At 38.8% G+C, this 21,923-nt stretch overlaps 1 protein-coding gene across 1 annotated transcript in view; it reads right to left on the bottom strand.

Annotated features, from left to right (window-relative positions):
- Positions 1 to 1,815: 1,815 nt before the first annotated feature.
- The window catches only part of LOC126331946 (integral membrane protein GPR180), a 51,134-nt gene continuing 31,026 nt past the window's right edge, over positions 1,816 to 21,923 (bottom strand). The window contains exons 4-6 of the mRNA XM_049996538.1: positions 10,890 to 11,027; positions 9,474 to 9,729; positions 1,816 to 3,508 (exon numbers count right to left, since the gene is read on the bottom strand). Coding sequence (XP_049852495.1) covers positions 3,285 to 3,508; positions 9,474 to 9,729; positions 10,890 to 11,027 — 618 coding nt within the window. The 3' untranslated portion in view covers positions 1,816 to 3,284. The remainder of the gene's footprint in view (positions 3,509 to 9,473; positions 9,730 to 10,889; positions 11,028 to 21,923) is intronic.

Below are 21,923 nucleotides of genomic sequence, written 5' to 3' on the forward strand. Positions count from 1 at the left end.
AATTGCTTCCAGTGTTATGATCCGCACAGTATAATTTTATTGTGGGCTGTGGAACACAAAATCTAACATTTGTGTGTGAAAATATTTCATAATTTCAAAGCATTTTAAATGTGAATAGGTGCCTTGAGCAATTACTTTTGCATTTTCCCCTGACACAGCCATTATCTCTCACCAGTTAAATTAATTAACTTCAGCAACTCTAGCTTTTACTGGAGACAATGCATTTCATGCCTTAAAAATGATAGATGAGTACTCTCACTGCAAATACCAGCATATTTAATAAGTGGCTGTCTTTATTTTAATATAAGGGAGTTTCGTGTTGGTAAAGTTTCACATTGTCAAGCTCAACAATACACTGCTCAGTGTTTGTTGCTCTGTGATTCTGGCTGATCAAAGTAAATATTTAATGCATAACATATGTACCAAACCCCCAATACTGCTTGCCCAACAAAACTGAATGCAGCAACAAGTATGAATAAAATAATTTTCTCTACAACTGAGAATATCATTGCGGACACACTTGTGAAAGGGAATGACAGCAGTTGAACACTGGCTGCGGATGAGTGGAGTATTTCCCAATTCCCCAAATATGCAGTAGAAGTAACCAAATATTGATCTGTCTGGGGTATTGTTCCATAACTGTGCCTGCTCACAAGTTGCCAAAACATAAACTTTTCTTAGGGAACTCTTCATCGATCCCTCTCATGGAAATAGCAGGCTCAGTACGTTTGCCAGGAGGTCTTGTCCGGGATGCAGAGGAGGCCCTGCCAGCAGCTATTGAACACATTGAGTGGAACCGGCTGCAAAGCACGGCCCACATCAACATGAATGATGCAAGGCTGTTGGGTTCTGAGGCCATCCTTGATTCGTTTTGATGTTTGGTGAAGGTAGCTAGCATTACACATGGAGTGCAATCCCATCTCATTATTTGTATTATAAGCAGTTGATTTTGGTCCTCTGGTGTGGGGGCAACTGGAAGTTCTCAACCAGAGGCTCCAATGATTCTGACACAATACTTAATGTGAATAAGGTAGAAAATAATCGGACTACCCTCACTAGATCAGCTTTACTCTACAGAAAGGAAGCAGCTACTTGGGTAGTGGACAACATGTGGCATGCACAGGGAGGTCTCGTAGGTTTGAGGAACCCCTCCTTGCTTGCAGAAATAGGAGTTAAGTCAGCCCCATTATTTACCTAGAATGTTAGCCCTTGTAGATTGCCAGTAGAGAAGATTAATACGATATCAGTAAACTGCAAGAGTACTCATGGTAGAGTCCCAGAATTAGTATCACTTATTAAAGGTAATTATGCTCAGACAATATTAGGAACAGAAATTTTGTTGGAAACAGAAGCGAATAGCAATAAAACCCTAATTTCCAATTGAAATTAATTAATTACTGACAATATAATGTAAATGGATACATAAAAAATATACACACCAAATGGCAGCAGAAGAAAACACACACACACACACACACACACACACACACACACACACACACACACAGAAAGGTTTAACTTTTACAAGTTTTCAGAGCCAGTGGCTCCTAAGGTTTGCAAAACCTTACTAGTTAATTTAATTATTTTCTTTGCACTAAATCTTATTATTCTATATAAACTGAAAAGATTGTACTTCTATGCATTTCACATATGTCTGATTTTTGATATCTTCTTTAAGAAACTGTAGTATTAATGTAATAGCAACAATTACCTCTTTTGCATATTTCAGATTTGTTTTCAGCATTTTTCTGTAAATTTACGACCAGAGGTTTCAGAGGAAAAGGATGAAGATAGAGATGAAAATGAGACAATGCGTAGCAAAATAATGATATATTTTTCTGTTTTTAAAAAATTACTGCAGAAAAACTCACAATACACAGCCTAATGTGACCTTTTATATCAACCGGGCCCGTATTTACATTACAATATGTTCAATTCACAGAACATGAGAATTGTAGTTGTGAAAATATGTAGATATAAGACTACAGCATATAGGAACACTTGTAACAATATCAAATTTGTTTCTCAGTACCTTCTTTTCATATCTCAGAATGGAAGTACAGATAGTTTAGCATCATATCTCTCAATGATTACAAGAAAAAGTGAAAATGGTAGCACAATAATGAGTAAACTTTCTAAGATATTTACATACAACAGTATATTCACAGTTTAATACTGTTAAAACTATCACATACATAATAAAAAGTTTAAAAATTAATAAAAACAGTTTTACACCCCAGCAAGTAACCCTGCTCATTTGAATTCTTTACTGAATTCTGAGGATTAAAAAAAAAAAAAAAACAATAATACTATTTAAATGCTACGATTAATAAAGTGCCATTCATATGAAAGGAAACAGGGCTTCAGCATCAACTATCACTTCTTCGGTTACTGAGGATGTTTGACACTGCCCAAACACACAGTTACTACCACACAAACATCACTATGGATAATGCCTGTACACTTTAACATTCCAACACAAATGATGTGTTAATATTAGAGGGAACTTACAGTTCTCAACATAAAAACAGTTTTCTTGTGACCTACTACAACAATATTGAGCGTAAAACATGAAATTTGATTTATATACTTATTTTTCTTAACAAAAAAAAGAAGGAAAAAAGTAGTTAGTACAAATACAGGTGGAGGGGAAACAAAGACTTAACATTATGGAATATGTTAGGGATTGACAGCACTGAAAAGTTGCTTTTGTGTAAGCTATTCTAAGCTTCACTCACAATAGAAACAAAGAAAACAGAGGCTTATACTAATACTACACATTTCTTTATAAATCTGTACATCCAAGTTTTCTTTGTTCGTTGTATAAATCTTTCCTATAGGCATGATGGATAAGACAAAATTTGTTTTAAAGTCTGTGAAAAATGAATAATTGTTAACAAAGCAAGCATTGAGGTAATCTGCAGGCTAAGTCTCTCCTAATATTTTTCCCTACTTCAGTTAAAATCCAGCAACATACCGGAATCAATCCCAAAGCTTGATTCTATAAACTATTGCAGAATTTCCCTACTATAAGCTTTTTCCTGAAATGCACTTTTAACTATTTCTCATTCTGTATATTCTTACCTACATGCTTCTGAATTAAAGTCTAGTGTTATCATTATGGTCAATCCTACACTGAAGAGCAAAACCAAGATTTCAGAAATAAAGTCAACAGTAAATTCTTACAGACACTGTTAACCACCTGTACTCCCGCTCTTTACAAAATGTTTAAAAACATTGTAAATAAATATAAAAATCACATTTCAATATCTGTACACAAAATTTCATGCAATGACCTTTGCATGGTCAGTCTGCTTATCAAGCTGTGGCAGAAGGTGCTGGCCGAGCACTTTTGTGCTGTTTATAATGTGAGGTGCTTCATTGAATTCCTCTAATTCATCAGTCAAATCCACATCTTCAGCCAATAAGAAATATTGCTCACTACGTGTGGGCCACAGCAAATGTGTCATCACACAGAAAGCAAGGCAATCTGCTGAGTATGTGATACCTGCAACATGACAAAAGTATATTCATTCAGCTGATATACTTGTGAATATCAGACAAACCTCATACATTTGGCTAGTACTTATGAGCACATTGTCTCCAAAACTGAATTTAGTTCCTGTGTATTTTTAGTATTCCATATAGCTTTATGTTCTCTAGCTATGTACATAACAAAAGGTTTGGAAACATAGTATACAATGGAGGGAGTGTGAGGAGGGGAGAAAACCAAACAAAATTGTTTGTTCTCATGAATTTAACTTTAAACAATCTTAATATGGAATGTACACTGTGAAGACTGCATAAAAGAGAACTATTTTTCTATCCATGTCATCCCACGTGTTACGTTGGAAATATTTTATCTCCAGTTACAACAAATGCTAACTGATAAATAAAGCATTCCGTAAATAATTTAGGAGTAAAGGAGTACTGAGTCACACACACACACACACACACACACACACACACACACACTGCATTGGTGATGTTGTGCCACAGGAATACACTGTGCCAGGACTGCAGTCCTACAGACATCTGCCACCTCAAGACATACATTGACTTAAACATTCTCCCAGCAGACATGGGCTCCACCATTGTTGTGATGAACTGATTACCTGACACGGGGTATCTGTCAAATGGCCGACTTCTCCACCTCGACGACCTGCCACAGTCAACAATCCTGGATGGCCCACTGTATCTAGTTAGTGGGTTATTGCCGACCGAACCCCAACTAACAGACGAAAGCCTAGGCTCGCATATCAAAGATAGGCTACAGTATGTTAACTGGAAGTTCACCAATTGCCAGACGGGGTTGAAGGAGTGGAGGTTACAGGGCCGGGCCCCACAAAGGATGACACGGCATGTGGATCTATGTTGCGTGACACCTGCCTCCTGCAGTCCAGATACCCTAACCTGTGCTTCAATGTTTCCGTGAAAACAGAGATGTCATGTATGAGGTGAGAGTCACTTAAATGTTGTTCCTAATCAAATCTGAAATCAAATTGTGTTTTGACATTTTTAATAAAGATCATCAGTACAACAATTATATACACTTATCACAAGGAAAGGGAACAGTACGAAATAGAGTGAACATAGCAGACAATAGCTACCTCATACAATACTGTCAGATGCGTAATGCTGGCTGCGTAATGACTACCAGCCGAAGGAAGGACAAGTTGATCATCTAACTTTCAGTTAACAAACTGTACAAATCATTTCCTTCACCAAATCTCAGGCACATGCACCGTATTACAGTAGGATCTCTTCTACATCTACATCTACATCCATACTCCGCAAGCCACCTGACGGTCTGTGGCGGAGGGTACCTTGAGTACCTCTGTTGGTTCTCCCTTCTATTCCAGTCTCGTATTGTTCGTGGAAAGAAGGTTTGTCGGCATGCTTCTGTGTGGGCTCTAATCTCTCTGATTTTATCCTCATGGTCTCTTCGGGAGATATACATAGGAGGGAGCAATATACTACTTGACTCTTCGGTGAAGGTATGTTCTCGAAACTTCAACAAAAGCCCGTACCGAGCTACTGAGCGTCTCTCCTGCAGACTCTTCCACTGGAGTTTATGTATCACCTCCGTAATGCTTTCGCGATTACTAAATGATCCTGTAACTATTTAAGGCACCTCCATATACAGCAACAACAACATGTCTTGAGTTGCTACCACAATGAGGGCAAGTAAACAGCAGCATAATGATGTAGATTTAAGCATAACAAAGCACACACTTTGCATAACTGACCATAGAAATATGGGAAATAAGCATTGGAAGGCTTGAAAACAATACAGTACACAGTTATGAAATAAATAATAACTGAGACTGTAATTTCTATTCTCTGGGTTTTATAATGACAATTATGCAATAAATAACTGATACTTGCAGCTCTTCACTCAGCAATTTAAGGAGAAAATGGTGCAATTCCATCCAGCTCCCCATCATAACTGTTGTTGCAATCAGTGCCAAAACCAACTTTATTGTCCTCATCACCAAGACAAAACATTAGGTGTTCATGGTTACTGATGATATCTTTCATTGTCTGTGGAATACGTTTTTCGATATGCTCAAATTTTGTCCTCCATGGCACTACACCCAGTCGCAAGAGCTTCAGCTGACAGCCTTTCCACCTCTGTCATCCTGGACTGAAACAGCTGCACCATATCTTTCAGCAGGGCTTTAACTATTTATCACTGTGTACAGTGACACATGCGCATACTTTCAAAGCCTGCCACTGGCCCCAGTCTATTTATGGCTAGCTGTGCTATGCTCGGCTTCTGTTCTCTATGTGTATTGCTACAGCTCTTTGTATACATAATTGGTTCCTGCTGAATGTTACTTAAATACTGTGATTCAAGTTGTTAATACTTCCATGGAATAAATTTGTGTTCAGTTTACTGGCCGTGTTGTGCTTATTCCTAATTACAACATGACTGGCAATAAGTGTGCCCTGTTCTCTGTGCAAATTTCTACTCTGGTTGGACCTCCATTTATCCTCACGATGGCTAATGGCATTACAGAGGATATTTTGCGTTGGTTGGTCAAACATAAGAAACATTCACCATGGCATTGCACTGCCAATCACAGGCACTGGACAATCAGACTCAGGTACTTTAATCATTGGCTTCTGTTTTGTCTAGTCGACATGCTTGTCAGTGTGTATCCCCTGCTGTTTTGTCCTCCACGGCCCCCACATTTTCCCTTACATACGATGAGTCTTTTGAGGAATGGGGCACATATGAGAAATGCCTGCAACAACATATTCACTTTCAAACTTTTGGGGTTACTGACATTATTTTATGCCGTGTCTTGTTTCTTTCATGGATATCGCAAAGAATGTATCAGGTCCTACGTCGACTTGCTACTCTGCAGGATCCATCTACTTTAATCTTTGACCAAATGTGTGAACTTCTTTCAAAATACTACTGTAAGTGTACCCATGTTATTGCATGCCAGGTTGAGTTTTACCGCTGTAAGATGCAACCACAGCAATCCTATTGAGCACAGGCAGCTGAACTCCACGGGTTACATCGTCATCGTCATTTTGTGTCCGATGTGCATAAAGAGCCAGATGTTGATCAGATGGTGAGAGATGTTATCATTCATTTAGCTCTGGATCGTGAGGTGTGAGTGTGTGTCCTCCAGTGTGAAAATCCATCCCTCTCTGAGGTTTTAGCTACTGTACAATCATTCAAAGTGTTGTGAGCTGCACGTCATTCAAATTGAATTATGGTGTAAGGTATAGCCAACCCAACCCTATCCTCCACACCAAGCTTCAGACAGTTCACAGGAGGAAGACGTGGTCACGGTGGTCTGCACACTATCACAGTGTCAAGGCAGCCGGCCTCACTCCCAGCAGCAGCCGCACCAACAACGTAGACAGGGCCCGTAGACAACAACATAAGCAATTCATGCTCCCACCCTGCCCTTATTGTTTCATTAAACAGGAGTGCCCAGACTGCCCAAAATGCTGGGCTACCTGTCATAATTGCAACAAAAAAGACCACATTGCTTCTGTTTGCAATGCAAAATTTCAACACAATGATCCTGATGCTTATTTGGACATAGCATTGTATTGGCTATTTCTGTTGCGTCAAACAAGCTTTTCATTGATATTGTGGTTTTTTGTAAACTTCTGCACATGCAAGTAGATACGGGAGCTGCAATAACCTTATTAAACTTCCGAACTTACCATATATACTCGAATAATCTGTACACGTTTTTTTACAAATTTAAGGACAAAAACTGGGATGTGAGGGTTATTCAAAACAAGGTTGGTACTGCTCTGCCTCCAACAATAGATCTCATTATACTATTGCATTGTTGTGGTCTCAGTCTGTGATGTGTCAGTAACATGTTAGAAGTGAAATATTAATAACATTTTTAAACTTGTTAATTATGGCTGCAAGTTCTCGTTATCGCTCGTACACTGCTAAAGAAAAACTGAACATTATTGAAGAAGCCACAAACATTGGAAACAGTGCAGTGGAAAGAAAGTACGACTTGAGAGAGAGTTGTATTCGAAACTGGCAAAGAAACAAAATGTGGCTCCAAGAAATTAAACGTGGCTTCAAGAAACTACCAGTAATTGCCAGGAATTTCTCAGCCAAAAAGCGAAGAATCTGGATCTCAAAAAAAGGCTCTGCTATTATGTAGATCAGAAGCAACAATACGAATGCACGATGACAAGTGAATTGTGCCATCTTAAAGCATTGGCTTTAGGCAAAGAACTACGCATTACCAGTTTCAAAGCTATTCAAGGCTGCCTATCAAATTTTTTCAACTGAAATGGATTAGTATCCCGGAGAAAAACTACCACTGCTCAATGGCTTCCATGTGATTATGCAGAAAAAAATGTGCATTTTCATCATTACATGATAAATCTGAGATGTGAACAGCCCTACATTATCGCAAACTGGTAATGAGGCCCAATGCCAGTCTACCCAATATTATCGCAAACTGGTAATGCGGACCAAATGTCAGTCTATTTTGAGATGCCGCTCGACAACTCCATGAACAGGAGAATCCAGCTTCATGATACCAACTGGTGGCAGTGAGAAGGAAAGGTATACAGTGACATGGTGTGTAACTGGTGATGGACGAAAGCTACCACTTTATGTGATATATAAAAGAAAAATTATTCCGAAAATATCAGTGAAAGGAATTTTAGTGAGAGTGAATCTGAAAGGGTGGATGGACAATGATCTTGTTATTGACTGGGTGATGCATGTTTGGCAACGTCGTCCTGGCCCGTTACTTTCTATGTGGGAATGACCAGCAACAAACTGTCCATTCGCATGAATGGACACAGGCAGACAGTGTTTGTTGGTAATGAGGATCACCCTGTGGCTAAACATGCCTTGATGCACGGCCAGCACATCTTGGCACAGTGTTACACCGTCCGAGTTATCTGGATACTTCCCACCAACACCAACCTATCTGAACTCCGGAGATAGGAACTCGCCCTTCAGTATATCCTCTCTTCTCGATATCCGCCAGGCCTCAACCTCTGCTAATTTCAAGTTGCCGCCGCTCATACCTCACCTGTCTTTCAACAACTTCTTTGCCTCTGTACTTCCGCCTCGACTGACATCTCTGCCCTTACTCTTTGCCTTTAAATATGTCTGCTTGTGTCTGTGTATGTGCGGATGGATATGTGTGTGTGTGTGCGAGTGTACGTCTGTCCTTTTTTTCCCCCAAGGGAAGTCTTTCCGCTCCCGGGATTGGAATGACTCCTTACCCTCTCCCTTAAAACCCACATCCTTTCGTCTTTCCCTCTCCTTCCTGAAGAAGCAACCATCGGTTGCGAAAGCTAGTAATTCTGTGTGTGTATTTGTGTGTTTTGTTCTTGTGCCTGTCTGCCGGCGTTTTCCCGCTTGGTAAGTCTTGGAATAACCGACGGTTGCTTCTTCAGGAAAGAGGGAAGGAGAGGGAAAGACGAAAGGATGTGGGTTTTAAGGGAGAGGGTAAGGAGTCATTCCAATCCCGGGACCGGAAAGACTTCCCTTAGGGGGAAAAAAGGACAGTGTACACTCGCACACACACACATATCCATCTGCACATACACAGACACAAGCAGACATATATACCTGCACCACGCTGAAAATAATTCAAGTAGCCACAGCAACATCCAATGAAATTCCACATCGAGGGATAAATAACAACAGATCCACATATATTTTCTTGGTTTTTTCCCTTAGCTGGAATGGTTGCAATTAGTGTGATTGCCATTCTTTACTTCTCTCTCTCTTACAGTTGACACATTTCAGATTCATTATAACGTATGAAACAGGAAGTGATCTACAATGTTACAAATATGAAAATTTCTAGGGGAACTTCGCTAAAAACAAGCCATCCCAAAGAAGTCACAACATTAAAGACATATTTCAGATAATCTCTGATTTGTTCAATTGATTAAAAATTTTAATCCAATCAGGTAATATTATATTATTTACATTTTTGTTCACTTACCCAGAAGCAATTTAAATCTCCAAAGTGTTGAGACTTGCAGTGCAATTAATGCAACAACTGGTAAATATATAAACCAGACAAGAGCTGAAGCTCCAAAGTGAAGGAAAAAATTAAGTTTTTGGATGTTGTGCTCATATCTCATTGTGCTCCTCAATTCAAAAAGGAACCATATCATAATAAGACTTCTGAACACAATAATGAGCCACCCAGGCCAGGTCTGGTACTGGTCAATATCTTCAATAATATCAACTTCTGTCTGCAAAAATAAAGGGAAGTTAGACAAGATAAATGATCCTTCATAAGACAGCTTTAAAATATAAATTATTTCAGTTTTCTCACTTTCAGTGATTGCTTCTTAGACAATCTGTCTTTAAATGAATAAAGGTCAGATTGATAAATAGAAGTTAAAAATATATAAAAATTACATTATCTTTTCTCTCAACAGTAACAAAGTTTGGAGCACTGTGAAGGCAGCAGAACTGTCCATGTTCATTTTGGAGCAATAGAACTCAGAAAAGTAACTACCAACATGTTCTGTAATAGCAGAATATTCACAAAGTGAAATCAAAATCAAACTGTAACAAAAGTAGAACCCAATTCCAGAAGAAAATAGCAAAGTCTGCAGGTTAAACAAAGAATAGTAGTATTTCTGCTGACACTGGTTTTGTGTGCATTACGACATTGTCTGTTCAGTGTCTTAGAAATAGGGAGGGATAATAATATGTTAGCACTTGCACCAGCAGTGTTGCCACAAAGTGTACTTCATCAGAGACTTTCTATCAAATGTTACATCATACGACATTTCAAGAAAGAGAAAGAAAGAAAGAGAGAGAGAGAGAGAGAGAGAGAGAGAGAGAGAGAGAGAGAGAGAGAGAGAGAGAAGAGAGAGAGAGAGCTGGGGCAGAGGGGGAGGGGAGCCTGGGGGACTGCGCATGGACACCCAGTCTGGTACCGCGTGCCGCGGAATTTGAATCCCTGCCAGACGTAATGGACGTCGAAGACCCATAGAGGTCTCTGTACCATAACGCCATAAGCTGTGGTGGCACGCGCCTCCTGGCCTGCATTTAGAGTGAAGGTGCCACAGTGGAACACGTGGTTGCAGTGGCCAATAGCGGCATCCCCGATCGAGTACTTAAGCGCCTGCCTGTCACTCAGCCTGCGAGTATAACATGCGTCTCAGGACATATCACCTCACATTAGACAGCGAATTGACTTTCGTGTTTCTTTACGAGTGGACGTGGTTGTCTTGGTTGGTTCGTGACTCTTTTGTCTGTTATTCTTGTGTTGTAAGGTCCTTCATTGGTCGTGTCCGTCCTCATCCACTGTGTTGTTCGTGGGCCACCGTTACAACAGCCAGTATACTGGAAGAAATGAATAGAAGTAAGTAGAAATAAATAATAAAAAAGTAAAACATACCATATTCCACACATACAGCAGTACATGTACTATTCCATATAAGAACCATATTCCAAAGACAAGAGGCTTCCATGTAAATTCTTGTCTTGTAATTGCCCATCCTTTTGCAAGGAGCAGCAGCAACAGCATGAAGATAGTCTGCAGAAAATAAAAAGAGACTGAATCTATTTGAAAAACTGAAATAATTACAAGAAAATTGATCAAGATATGTTCAAACTGCTGTTATGCAACTAAATAATGGAGAATTTGAGTCACAGACAGGCACAACAAAAATACTGCTGCCAACACAGCCAGAATCATTGGTCACGAATGTCTGAGTTGTGATTGCGTGAATATATGTGTGTGTTTTCTAATTCAGAAGAAGACGTTTTGGCCGTAAGCTTACTTGTTTAGCAGTCTCTCTGTTGGGCCTATCTACGTTCAGCATTTCCACTACGTGGTGAGTAATAATCTATTCTTTTCATAATATTGTCATCATTCCAGCCTGGGTTTTCCATTGTTTGATATGTAACTAAATTGCCATGAAATTGTTGGGAGGAGAACAATGATCATCTGAATTCTTGATTTCAATTAAATATCTCTAGAACTGGAATACATGTCAGTCTTAATATTTTTAACTTGGGTACAATTTGAAAAGTAATAAACAACTTGGCCTGTCTCTTTTTTTCAGTGGGTTCATTCATTCTCTGTTACAAATTAAGTTATTTCAGCTGCCTGAAAGGCATCTCACAAAACAATTTCCTTATACTAATCTTACTCTAGTAGCTCTTTTTTATTTTCTACAAGTTGCTTCACATCTTCTCTAATTACTTATTATCCTAAATTCTTTGTTTAATCTTTCTTAACAATAGGTATGTAAACACAGTGTTAAACAGCAAATTTCCTACTTGGAAATCATCTGCAGTAAGCAAATGTATTTTTAATAATAATGATTTTCGTTTAATTAGTCAACTGCATGAACTTTGCTTAAATTATTAGTTTTATTAACTTTGTTCTTGACATAAAATACTTGAATATAATTTACAACTCTTATCAAGTTTTAGATTGTTTAATGTATTAAGAACTTATGAAACATCTTCACTTCTATCTATTTTGCATGTGCAAGATAACTGAATTTCTAGTTGTCATCTGAACCATTTACTTAACAAACTTCCTGTTATCAAAACTTCTCTCTCAGTTCTCCAATTCCATAAGTTCATTTTCTACCTCTCTATGGACCTAAAAATAGCCCATTTTTGTATCAGTGATTTCTTATGGGAGAAATAATCAAGGTTCCAGTTACCTGAAGGCTCTAGCATGAAGTAAAATGAAAGAGTATTATTTCAGTGCTATTTTATAAAACACCATGTAAAATGTCATACAACAAGCAAACCTCTTATACCACCCACTTGATGATACTGTAAATGCCACTACTTACAGTAGAACATTCAACTAGCTTTCTCTGGTGAAAGAGCAGTAAATGGAGACTAAGTAAGATAACAGAGGTGTGTGATGGAAATGACAATTTATTGAACAGACTAGGGTCAAGCAGCAGGTTTTCCACAGTAGAAGCACATACAGAAGCAGTCAGTATATATCACATCCTCTGATACAGTTGTCCACTGTTTAATGATATAATGAGTAGGCCAGTATTTAACTTTTCATGAAATCACACATACAGCAATGCTGTTAAACAGTTTTATGTGATTTCCATGTAATGATGCTCGTTAGATAACAAATCTTCAGTTTCAATGGGATATATAAAATACTGTGAGATACAGCATGTTAAAGTGTCTAAAATGCTAATTCACGGTTTTGTTAAGGTTTTTAAAGTTAATATGTCAGAATAATGGGACAATTAGGGAAGCAAGTGGAGTTATCATCTTCATAAACTCGAACTGTGAATTATCTTTATCTGTGTCACAGACTTCAAAACTGAAATATTTATGAAAAGGAAGAAAAACGGTTCCTGTCATTGAAATATGCCAATGACAAAGACGGAAGTGGTTTGTAAACAACAACTATGCATTGTCATGTTAGAACAGATGGTTATGACAACTTCTTCCAATGTATAATATTCCAGTTTTGGGATTGTACCTATTTAGGAATTAATTCTATCATCAATGTCAACAGAAAATATTTCGAAACTGAGCACATGCATGAGGAATTGAGGATATATCTGCTGTCAAATCCATGAAATTGGGGCAGAATTTTAATGAGATTACTAAATAATTTAGGAGTACAGGTAACAACTCACTAAACAGTAGAGGTATTGAGTGGTCGATGGGCACATAAACAAGACTGAAAGCACCTTTTTAGCACTAAAGTGCATGCCTGTGGACACACAAACATACCCCTGCTCCGCACAAACACCTGTATGGCTACCCTCTGCCAGCTGAATTGAGTGTATTCGTCAGCACTATGTAACCAAGCAGGTGTGTGTGTGTGTGTGTGGGGGGGGGGGGGGGGGGGGGGGGAATGGGGGTAGGGGGGGCGGGGCTACAGCTCAAAAAAGGATTTACCTCAGAACTAGCAAAGTATTCGGTCTTGTTTATGTCTCTGTCAATAACTCAATGCTTTTACGACTCAGTGAGTTGATATCTTCACTCCTAAACTACTTACATTCTACCTGGACTTTGCATTACTATATGCTGACATTAATATATTTATTCAATTTAAGTCTGCGAGACAAATGTCTTAGGATAAAATAAAGAGTATTTAATGCTCATAATAAATACTGAAAAAAGCCTTTAAAATCAGTATGTGGGAGACAGTTAAGTTTGTGCCAACATCTGTGAAGATGAGGATTCTGGGGAAGTATAAGTGAACATGGCTGAGTTTCATTCTGAGACAATTCAAAGTGGCTCCCATACTTAATGATTTGGTGCTCAAAGCATACATGTGATAGCTACCAAGCATTTAAATGGCCTTGCCACTCTACAGGTAACACTTAATACAGACATTAATATCTAGACCAAAAAGTTATGTTCAGGAAACTGGTCAAGTATTCAGGAGATTTCATGTGATTATTTGAGGGGAGCAAACAGTAACTCAGTCCCAAGGCACAATGTCAGCTACCTTCGGACAGTTGGAGGCTATCAGAAGTTTATGCCATAAAATGATCTTTGTATTTTATAAATCAACCTCTATCATTAGGCAATATTTGAAGTTAGCATTTCTAACCTTTGCCTGTGATTATTAATTTGTATTTTTAACCTCTGTGTGTGATCATTAACAACTTGTACATAATAATTAATTAAATGTTTTGACTCATTCCACACCCACTTGCTTTCACACTATGATGTATGTTTGGAACATGTAGGGCAACAAATAAATAAATATGACTTGTCAAATTGTGCCTATGTTGAAGTAATCACTGTGTTAACAGTAACTGAGGACATATAAGTGGAGTATTATTTGTGACTACATGGCTGCATCAACCAAAATATGTATGCAATAATTATTAAACACACCAAGTCCTCTATATCTTTTGAGGTCCACATTTGGCACAAATGAGTGAAATGTTTGTGAAAAATATGCCAACACACTAAGCACATGTGTATGTCTTTTAGAAATACTACTTTTTGACTCTCCAGTCCTGAATCCAGAGAGAGTTTAAATTCTGCAGTCTTTTGTATGAGAGAAGTAGTGAAACAGAATTACAAAATGTGCTTCAAATGGAAAATTTGGGCAAAAAGCAATGACATTTCACAGTTGATGGAAAATGAAATGAATTAACTAAACAGAATTTTGCATAATTCAAAATATTGTTAGTTAATTGCATTCATACAATGTCATAAATGATGAAGTTACAAAGCTGGTCTTAATAAGTTCAAAGCAATGTTTCTACATGTAAGTGTAACATAAGATGTCAAATGATAGTTAAATAAAACACTCCCACAAAATTGATATGGCAGAGAGATGACGTTTCTTCTTTCTATGGGAACAATTATATCCACTCTATAATGAGCAATTCTCACATAAAATGAGGCTACTACTTATTTCATAGCTAGAGCTTATTTTCATGAGAGCACCTCATTTTGGTCATCTGAATAATCAAGTTTCCAATTATGTGGTCAAACATCCCACCCAGAGTCCACTAATAGTTATTGTCCTGCATCTTAGTTCAGTATTTGGAAATGGTGTTATACAGAGAGGTTCAAAAGAATTACTCCATGTTCAGTGTCACCAAATATTCGGTTTTATAGCTACCCATTAATCTGAGATAATGTCTGAAGACAACTTAAAAATGCTGAATACAGGCGATGGACAAATTAATTTTAAGCTACTATAAACATTACAAATCTGTAATGCATTATCTGACTTATTGGTAATTTATTAGCACTGTTCTTTGTTCTCCCTTTGTACTTTGATATCTCTGGAAGTGAACCCTGAGATTTTTCAGCATGATTAAGTAATGGTGTGCTTTCAGTTACACAGCCACGTTGTTGGTTTCATTTTGTACACTATATTTGGAAAACCAATTCAGCTGTCTTCTTCAGGTGCTGAGAGTTATGCTCTTACACATACCTGTCGCTGGATCCCAACCAGACTATGTAGTATTGTTGGTGTCATACCGCCACATATGACTGAGTTTGACTCCCGTGCCTGCTACGTACTTCGATGCTCATTTGCTTTTCAGAGCTGGAAACAACTGGGAGAATGTAAGCTCCACAGAATAACATTGCAAGCTCTGGAAAACAAATGAGCATCAAAGGATGTAGTGGACACCAAGAGTTGAACTCTGCTATAAATAGTGGCACAACAGCAACAATATTTCACAATCTGCTGGGAGTCCAGGTGGCAAGTACACATAATCACACAACTTGTAGCATCTGAAGAAGATGGTTGGGTTGATGTAGAAACTAAATTATCTGATCTTTTATTAACCAACTCCTCAAATTATCTGACCATGTGTTCAAACATTCATCTGCTCCAAACAGTGTGTCAGCATTGTCGATTGATGTTGCTCCTGTCCTAACAGGTGTCCATCCGAATAACACTCTTCATGCATGCTCAATTGACAGAATCTTGTCACACCAAACTGTTTGCTTTACCGTACTCTTTAATCTGCTGCTTTATTTGTAAGCTTTTCAAGTTTATTGCTGTATTCCTTTTAATTTTAATGTTACTCTGTAGTTTTATATAGTTTTTAAAGTTGTGATTCAGTAGTGTAAGGGATTCTGAAACACTAAAAATTGTTACAAATCAGAAAAGGAAATGTTGTGTACATAATCAAAGAGAAACTACGAGTTCTGCAGAGACTTGACAAAGGTGAGTCAGTTACCAAATGAGCACGTGAAATGCTTGTTAGAGTGACACTCATTAAAGACTGCAAAAACAATGAAAAAGATCTTTAAGCTTTTGGGTTAACTGTAGATGGCGAGAACATTTTAAAACCTAGAATAGCACTGAAAAAATCAAAACTTGAGCTGTTGAACGATGCAGTGTGGGTTTGGTGTTGCCAGGAAAGACTTACGGGGACCACACTTTCAGGCCCTATCATAAAAGCTCTTCAATTGCGTGTCTGAAGACAACAGATTGCAAGTAAGTGAAGGTTGGCTTCACTGGTGGAAACATCATCACGACCTTAGGAAAGTTGCTCTTTCTGATAAAGCTTTCTGCTGATGAAGATAAAGGTATAGAGCATGTTACAAAATTTGAAAAACTAGTCTCAGAAAATAATCTGGTAACTGATCAATTACATAAACATTGTTGAGAGTGTGCTAAACTATAAAATGCTCCTTCAAAAACCCTTGTCTCAAAGAATGAAACAGTCACAGGCATGAAACAAAGGACACGATCACCATTGCAACATGCAGCAATGCAAATGGTGAGTATATGTTGCTGTTGTTTGTAAATGACAAATCTAAGAAACCAAGAGCCTTTAAAAACACAAACACACTGTCAGTTTACGTTTATTACAAACATCAAAAAGTGCTTGGAAGAATGGTAATTTGTTTAAAGAATGGTTTTTGTTGCATTTGTTCCAGCTGTTAAAATCAAAAAATGTGCAATGCCATGCAGTTTTATTGCTGGACAATGCCCCAAGCCACACCTCTGAGTCTGAACTTCAAATTTTACTTCATTAATCCAGACAATGGACCAGTGTGTTATGGAGGGGTTAAAACAACATTACAGGAGGAAATACATCAGCGATTTGTTAGAGAAGTCAGAAGAGCATTGTGATCTTTTAGAAGCAATGAAAGGCCTCAACATAAAAGATGCAATATGTACAATTGGTCAAGCTTGGGAAGTACCTAAGAAAACCACTCTACAAAAACCATGGAAGAAAGTTTGCCCTAGCCTAAATAAAGACCTGGAACTTCCAGAATCTAATGAGTCACTGATTTGCAAACTCTTCATAATGATGTCCAAAATGCTGAAGTAAAGGAATGGCTAGCAGAAGGTGATATTGCTGCTGTCACCAATGAGGAACCTGAAGATCAGTAGAGAAGTAACCTTGTTTTACAAGAGAATGTGTTGAGCATGAGAAGTCATATGATGAAGAAAAGGAAGAATATGAAAAGATCATCCATTATGTACCAAAGGATGCACTCAAGACTGCAGTCAAATATCTGGAACAGCACTCAACCACTACAGCTATGGACATACTGTGTGCAAAGAAGTGGCATGATAGAGCTGTGTCAAGTTTTACGAAATTGAAACAAAAAAACATTCCACATTTTTAAAAATAGATTTTCAGTGTCTAAAATTAAGCTCTGTAAATGACTTGTTTCATTTTTCTCTGATTATCAGACCTTTTTGGCATTCTGACCTCTGCCTGATCTGACAAGTGATGGCTAATCGGGGTTTTGGCTGTGTGCCCGAAATTGCACCATTAATAAATAGAAGTGTCTTGGCTTAATAACATATTTGTGATGATTACCAATCATGTCAAACCTTACAGTGTTTAAGTGAGGGTAAATTTTAATGAGCTAATAGCTCCATGGTAAGAGAGAGAGAGAGAGAGAGAGAGAGAGAGAGAGAGAGAGAGACTGTCAAGAGCACTAATGAGTTAGCGAAAATCTTCACTTGCAAAAAATAATAGTGGAAGGGAAACTATATCAACTGATAGACATATAATGCCATTAAAATGATATGTGGCTCCTAATGAGAAGACGAGTGCTGAGCTTAACATACAAGCAGAGATGACGAAGTCCACAAAAACAGTATGATGAGGACGATATATGTAAAACACTGATGATAGTACTGTTACTTCCAAACCTTGTACAAATTAAGTGAACCCAAAGAAGAGCCTTGAGCAGTGAAAGAGTGCAATGCTTAACTTTTAATCAATGGAAACACGTAGTATGGCCTGCATTGTCTCCTGGTCCACTATTCATAACTGCAGGATAGGGCCACAGTTTGAGAATAGCAAGGGTAGTGTACAACCCAGACTACTTGCATCTTTGATACACAGTGGAGGTCCTGTAACAGTTAGGGTGGCCCAAACGTGATTACAGTAAAATCAACAGTTATCAGTTACCTATAGAATGAACATAAGTAGCCATGTGCACTACATGTCACAGGAATTGTTCCCAACAGGGGACAGCATATTCTGAGATGATAATGCAAACATGTATATAGCTGGAAATGTCTACAATTAGTTTATCGAGTAAGAGGATGAAACAAGAAATGAAAAATTCAACAGTACTGAGTAACGAGTTTCTCAGTGAGCTGCCAGAGACTGAAGATGTGATCTACTGTTGACCGTCCTGGCCGGAAACCTCCCTGGTACTCCCCAATCACCCATTCTGCCACTGGCTGAATTCCATGTATGAGGCAATTGGACAGGATCTTACAGCAGATGTTAAGCAGGGCGATTCGTCGATAGTTTTCACATTTCAGTTTGTCACCCTTCTTATGTATTGGACAAATCAGAGCTGTTTTCCATTCTCCTGGTAGTTCTTCTTTGGTCCATATTACCTGTATCAGTCGGTGTATTTTTTCTGCAAGTTTCTCTCCTCCTGCCAGGATCATTTCAGCCTGAATCCCATCTTCACCTGGACTCTTATTCTGTTTAAGGTGTCTGATTCTAGTTTTTATCTCATCCAGGGTAGGTGGGGGATAGGCTGCATTAGCAGTAATTGGGTACTGGAAATCAAACTGCAGTTCGGGTTCATCACAATTTAGCAGCTGTTGATAGTACTCTTTCCATCTCTCAGCTATGTCCCTATTGTTCGTCAGGATCTTATCACGGGAATCTTTGACAAATTTCTGCTTGGACTGGTGACCTTCGCAGAGGTACTTCAACCTCAGAAACATTTCCCTAGTCTTTTGTCCTCAGAAGTCTGTTTCTGCTTCAGTGATGATACTCCTTATGTATTTCCCCTTTGCTCTTCTCAGAATTGCTTGTGTAGTCTTTTGGACCTCCTCAAATTGTGCTTTGGCCTGTGCCAGATTTGTCCCCTTCAGCCATTTGTTCCTGGCTTCCTTTCTCCTTTCCAGGGCATCTGCACATTCATTTCCAAACCAGATCTTCTTGCCCACTGGGTTTCCCATGAGTGTTTCCTTTGCTGTATCCCTAACTGAGCTCTGGATGTTTCCCCACATTAGTTCGAGGTCCTGATTCGCGTCCATTTCACTGAGTGCTTCAAAGTGGTTACTAAGTTGCAACTGGTATCTGGTCTTCGTTGCCTTATCTTTCAGTTTCTCCACATGGTACCTTTCCACTCATTTTAACTTAGGCCCCGTTCTTCCTTTACACTGTATGTTTAAACTGCCTCTGACCAGGAAATGATCACTCCCACCTTCGGCACCCCTCGCTGTCTTAACGTCTAACACCCATCTCTTGGCTCTGAGATCAATGGCAACATGGTCTATTTGATTTACAGTTCTCCCATCTGGTGATACCCAAGTCCCTTTATGTATGTTTTTCCGCTGGAAGTTTGTGCTGGAGATGAACAACCCTAATGATGTAGCGAAGTTGATGAAGCTAACTCCATTGTCATTGCTTAGGTTGTGTAGACTGTGCCTACCTGTTGTGCCTTGGAATATTTGTTCTTTCCCAACCTTGGCATTCATATCACCAAGGAGGATCCTCAGGTGTCCATTTGGTATAGCGTCCATCACTGCCTCTAGTTGTGCATAGAACTCTTCTTCACATTCGCTCTCCTCCATGGGAGCATGACAGTTCACAAAATTCGCCTTAATATGCTTTACGTACAGTGTTAGAACGGATATTCTTGGGTTGACTGAAATGAATTCTGAAACATTAGTGGCCAACGTCTTACTGATGCAGAAACCAGTGCCTAACATATGACCTCGTTCACAGACTCCATGCAGAATTGTACAGTTTTCAACACCAATGCTCCCAGCATCGTCCCACCGGATCTCTTGCAGTGCAACTAGGTCTAGTTCGTACCTCCGAATTTCCTTGACCACACTGACTGCAGCTCCTCTCTTGCACAGACTCCTTACATTCCACGTTGCAAATCGTATACCATTTCTTTGCCATTGACGTCGTCTATTTTTGTCAGTAATGTTCCGAGGCTTACTTGCAGTCTTGAAAGCATGTTTAATTTTTTACAGAGAGAGGGTGCTGGCCTCCCATCCAACCTGCGGTGTTACCCTCACAGCTTACAGGACTGCTAGCTTTTCTTAAGGGGTGGGCTCCCCTCAGGATTTATAACCATAAATCCCCAGTGTTCAGCAAGCCAAATGTAGGGCTACACCATTGCAGATGTGTATTTACATTATTTTTATGTGTATTTATATTATTTTGTATAACTGCTATAACTTTCTTGAGACATATTTCTAGTGAATAATTCTTGAGACTCTTCTCAGTGACAATAAATTACTATTTTCTTTTGCTCTAATGAACTGTTTCTTTAAAAAATATTCTGTTATCAAATTTATGCAGAGAGGATCTTCTACATATTCCATGAATTTTCTGTTTTTCATTTTTTAAGAGAGAGAGAGAGAGAGAGAGAGAGAGAGAGAGAGAGAGAGAGAGAGAGATGCACATCAAAATAAATTAATGTGTGGGAGGTTAGAAATGATAGCAGAAACAGTGGGCAGATCTGTGGAAGTAAAAAGGTGACAATAACAGAATATTTACTAAGATGGTATCTGTTCTTTTGGACATGTCCGAAAGAACAGATACCATCGGCGACCAAGCAGCTCGTTAGAATGAAATTACAATGAAATAAACACCCATAGCTGCTTACAGGCGTTGACATACATCAATGGGGACAGATGAAATCGAGTCCCGGTCGGGGCACACATTTTCATCTGTCCCCGTTGATGTATGTCAACGCCTGTAAGCAGCTATGGGTGTTTATTTCATTGTAATAACAGAATACGTAAGAAAGAGACAGGTCACGTAGGTGATCTACACCACACACAAACTGTAGAATTTTTTGTCTGACTGTTTATACCTTGTACTTTATCTTACCTTTTTATACCCTGGCTGCTTTTTTTTTTCTGACTGTGCAACCAGCTTTTGTTGTATAATTTATGGATCTACTTTCAGTTTCTCTCACATATCTCTGACTTGTGAAACTTCTTTCTGCTGTTTCTGTGGTGTCACCGCCAGACACCACACTTGCTAGGTGGTAGCCTTTAAATCGGCCGCAGTCCGTTAGTATACGTCGGACACACGTGTCACAACTATCAGTGATTGCAGACCGAGCGCCGCCACACGGCAGGTCTAGAGAGACTTCCTAGCACTCGCCCCAGTTGTACAGCTGACTTTGCTAGCGATGGTTCACTGACAAAATACGCTCTCATTTGCCGAGACGATAGTTAAGCAAAGCCTTCCGCTACGTCATTTGCTACGACCTACCAAGGCGCCATTATCAGTTACTAATGATATTGTGAATCATGTACCGTCAAGACCACCTTTCATCATTAATGGATTAAAATTAAGTATTACACCAGCTACGTCCGTTTTTCTAAATTCTAATTTCCTTGTCCTGTTTCAGAACTCACACCGGCCTGCGTGAGCTAAATTGCGTGCCTTTCGGCCTCCTCTAGTAACACGGTGTTGGCTCTCCTGCCAACCACGACAGTTTCTTAATTATCAAGTTACAAAATATAATCTGCTCATAG

This window comes from Schistocerca gregaria, chromosome 1, assembly GCF_023897955.1.
Source record: "Schistocerca gregaria isolate iqSchGreg1 chromosome 1, iqSchGreg1.2, whole genome shotgun sequence".
Taxonomy (NCBI): Eukaryota; Metazoa; Arthropoda; class Insecta; order Orthoptera; family Acrididae; genus Schistocerca; species Schistocerca gregaria.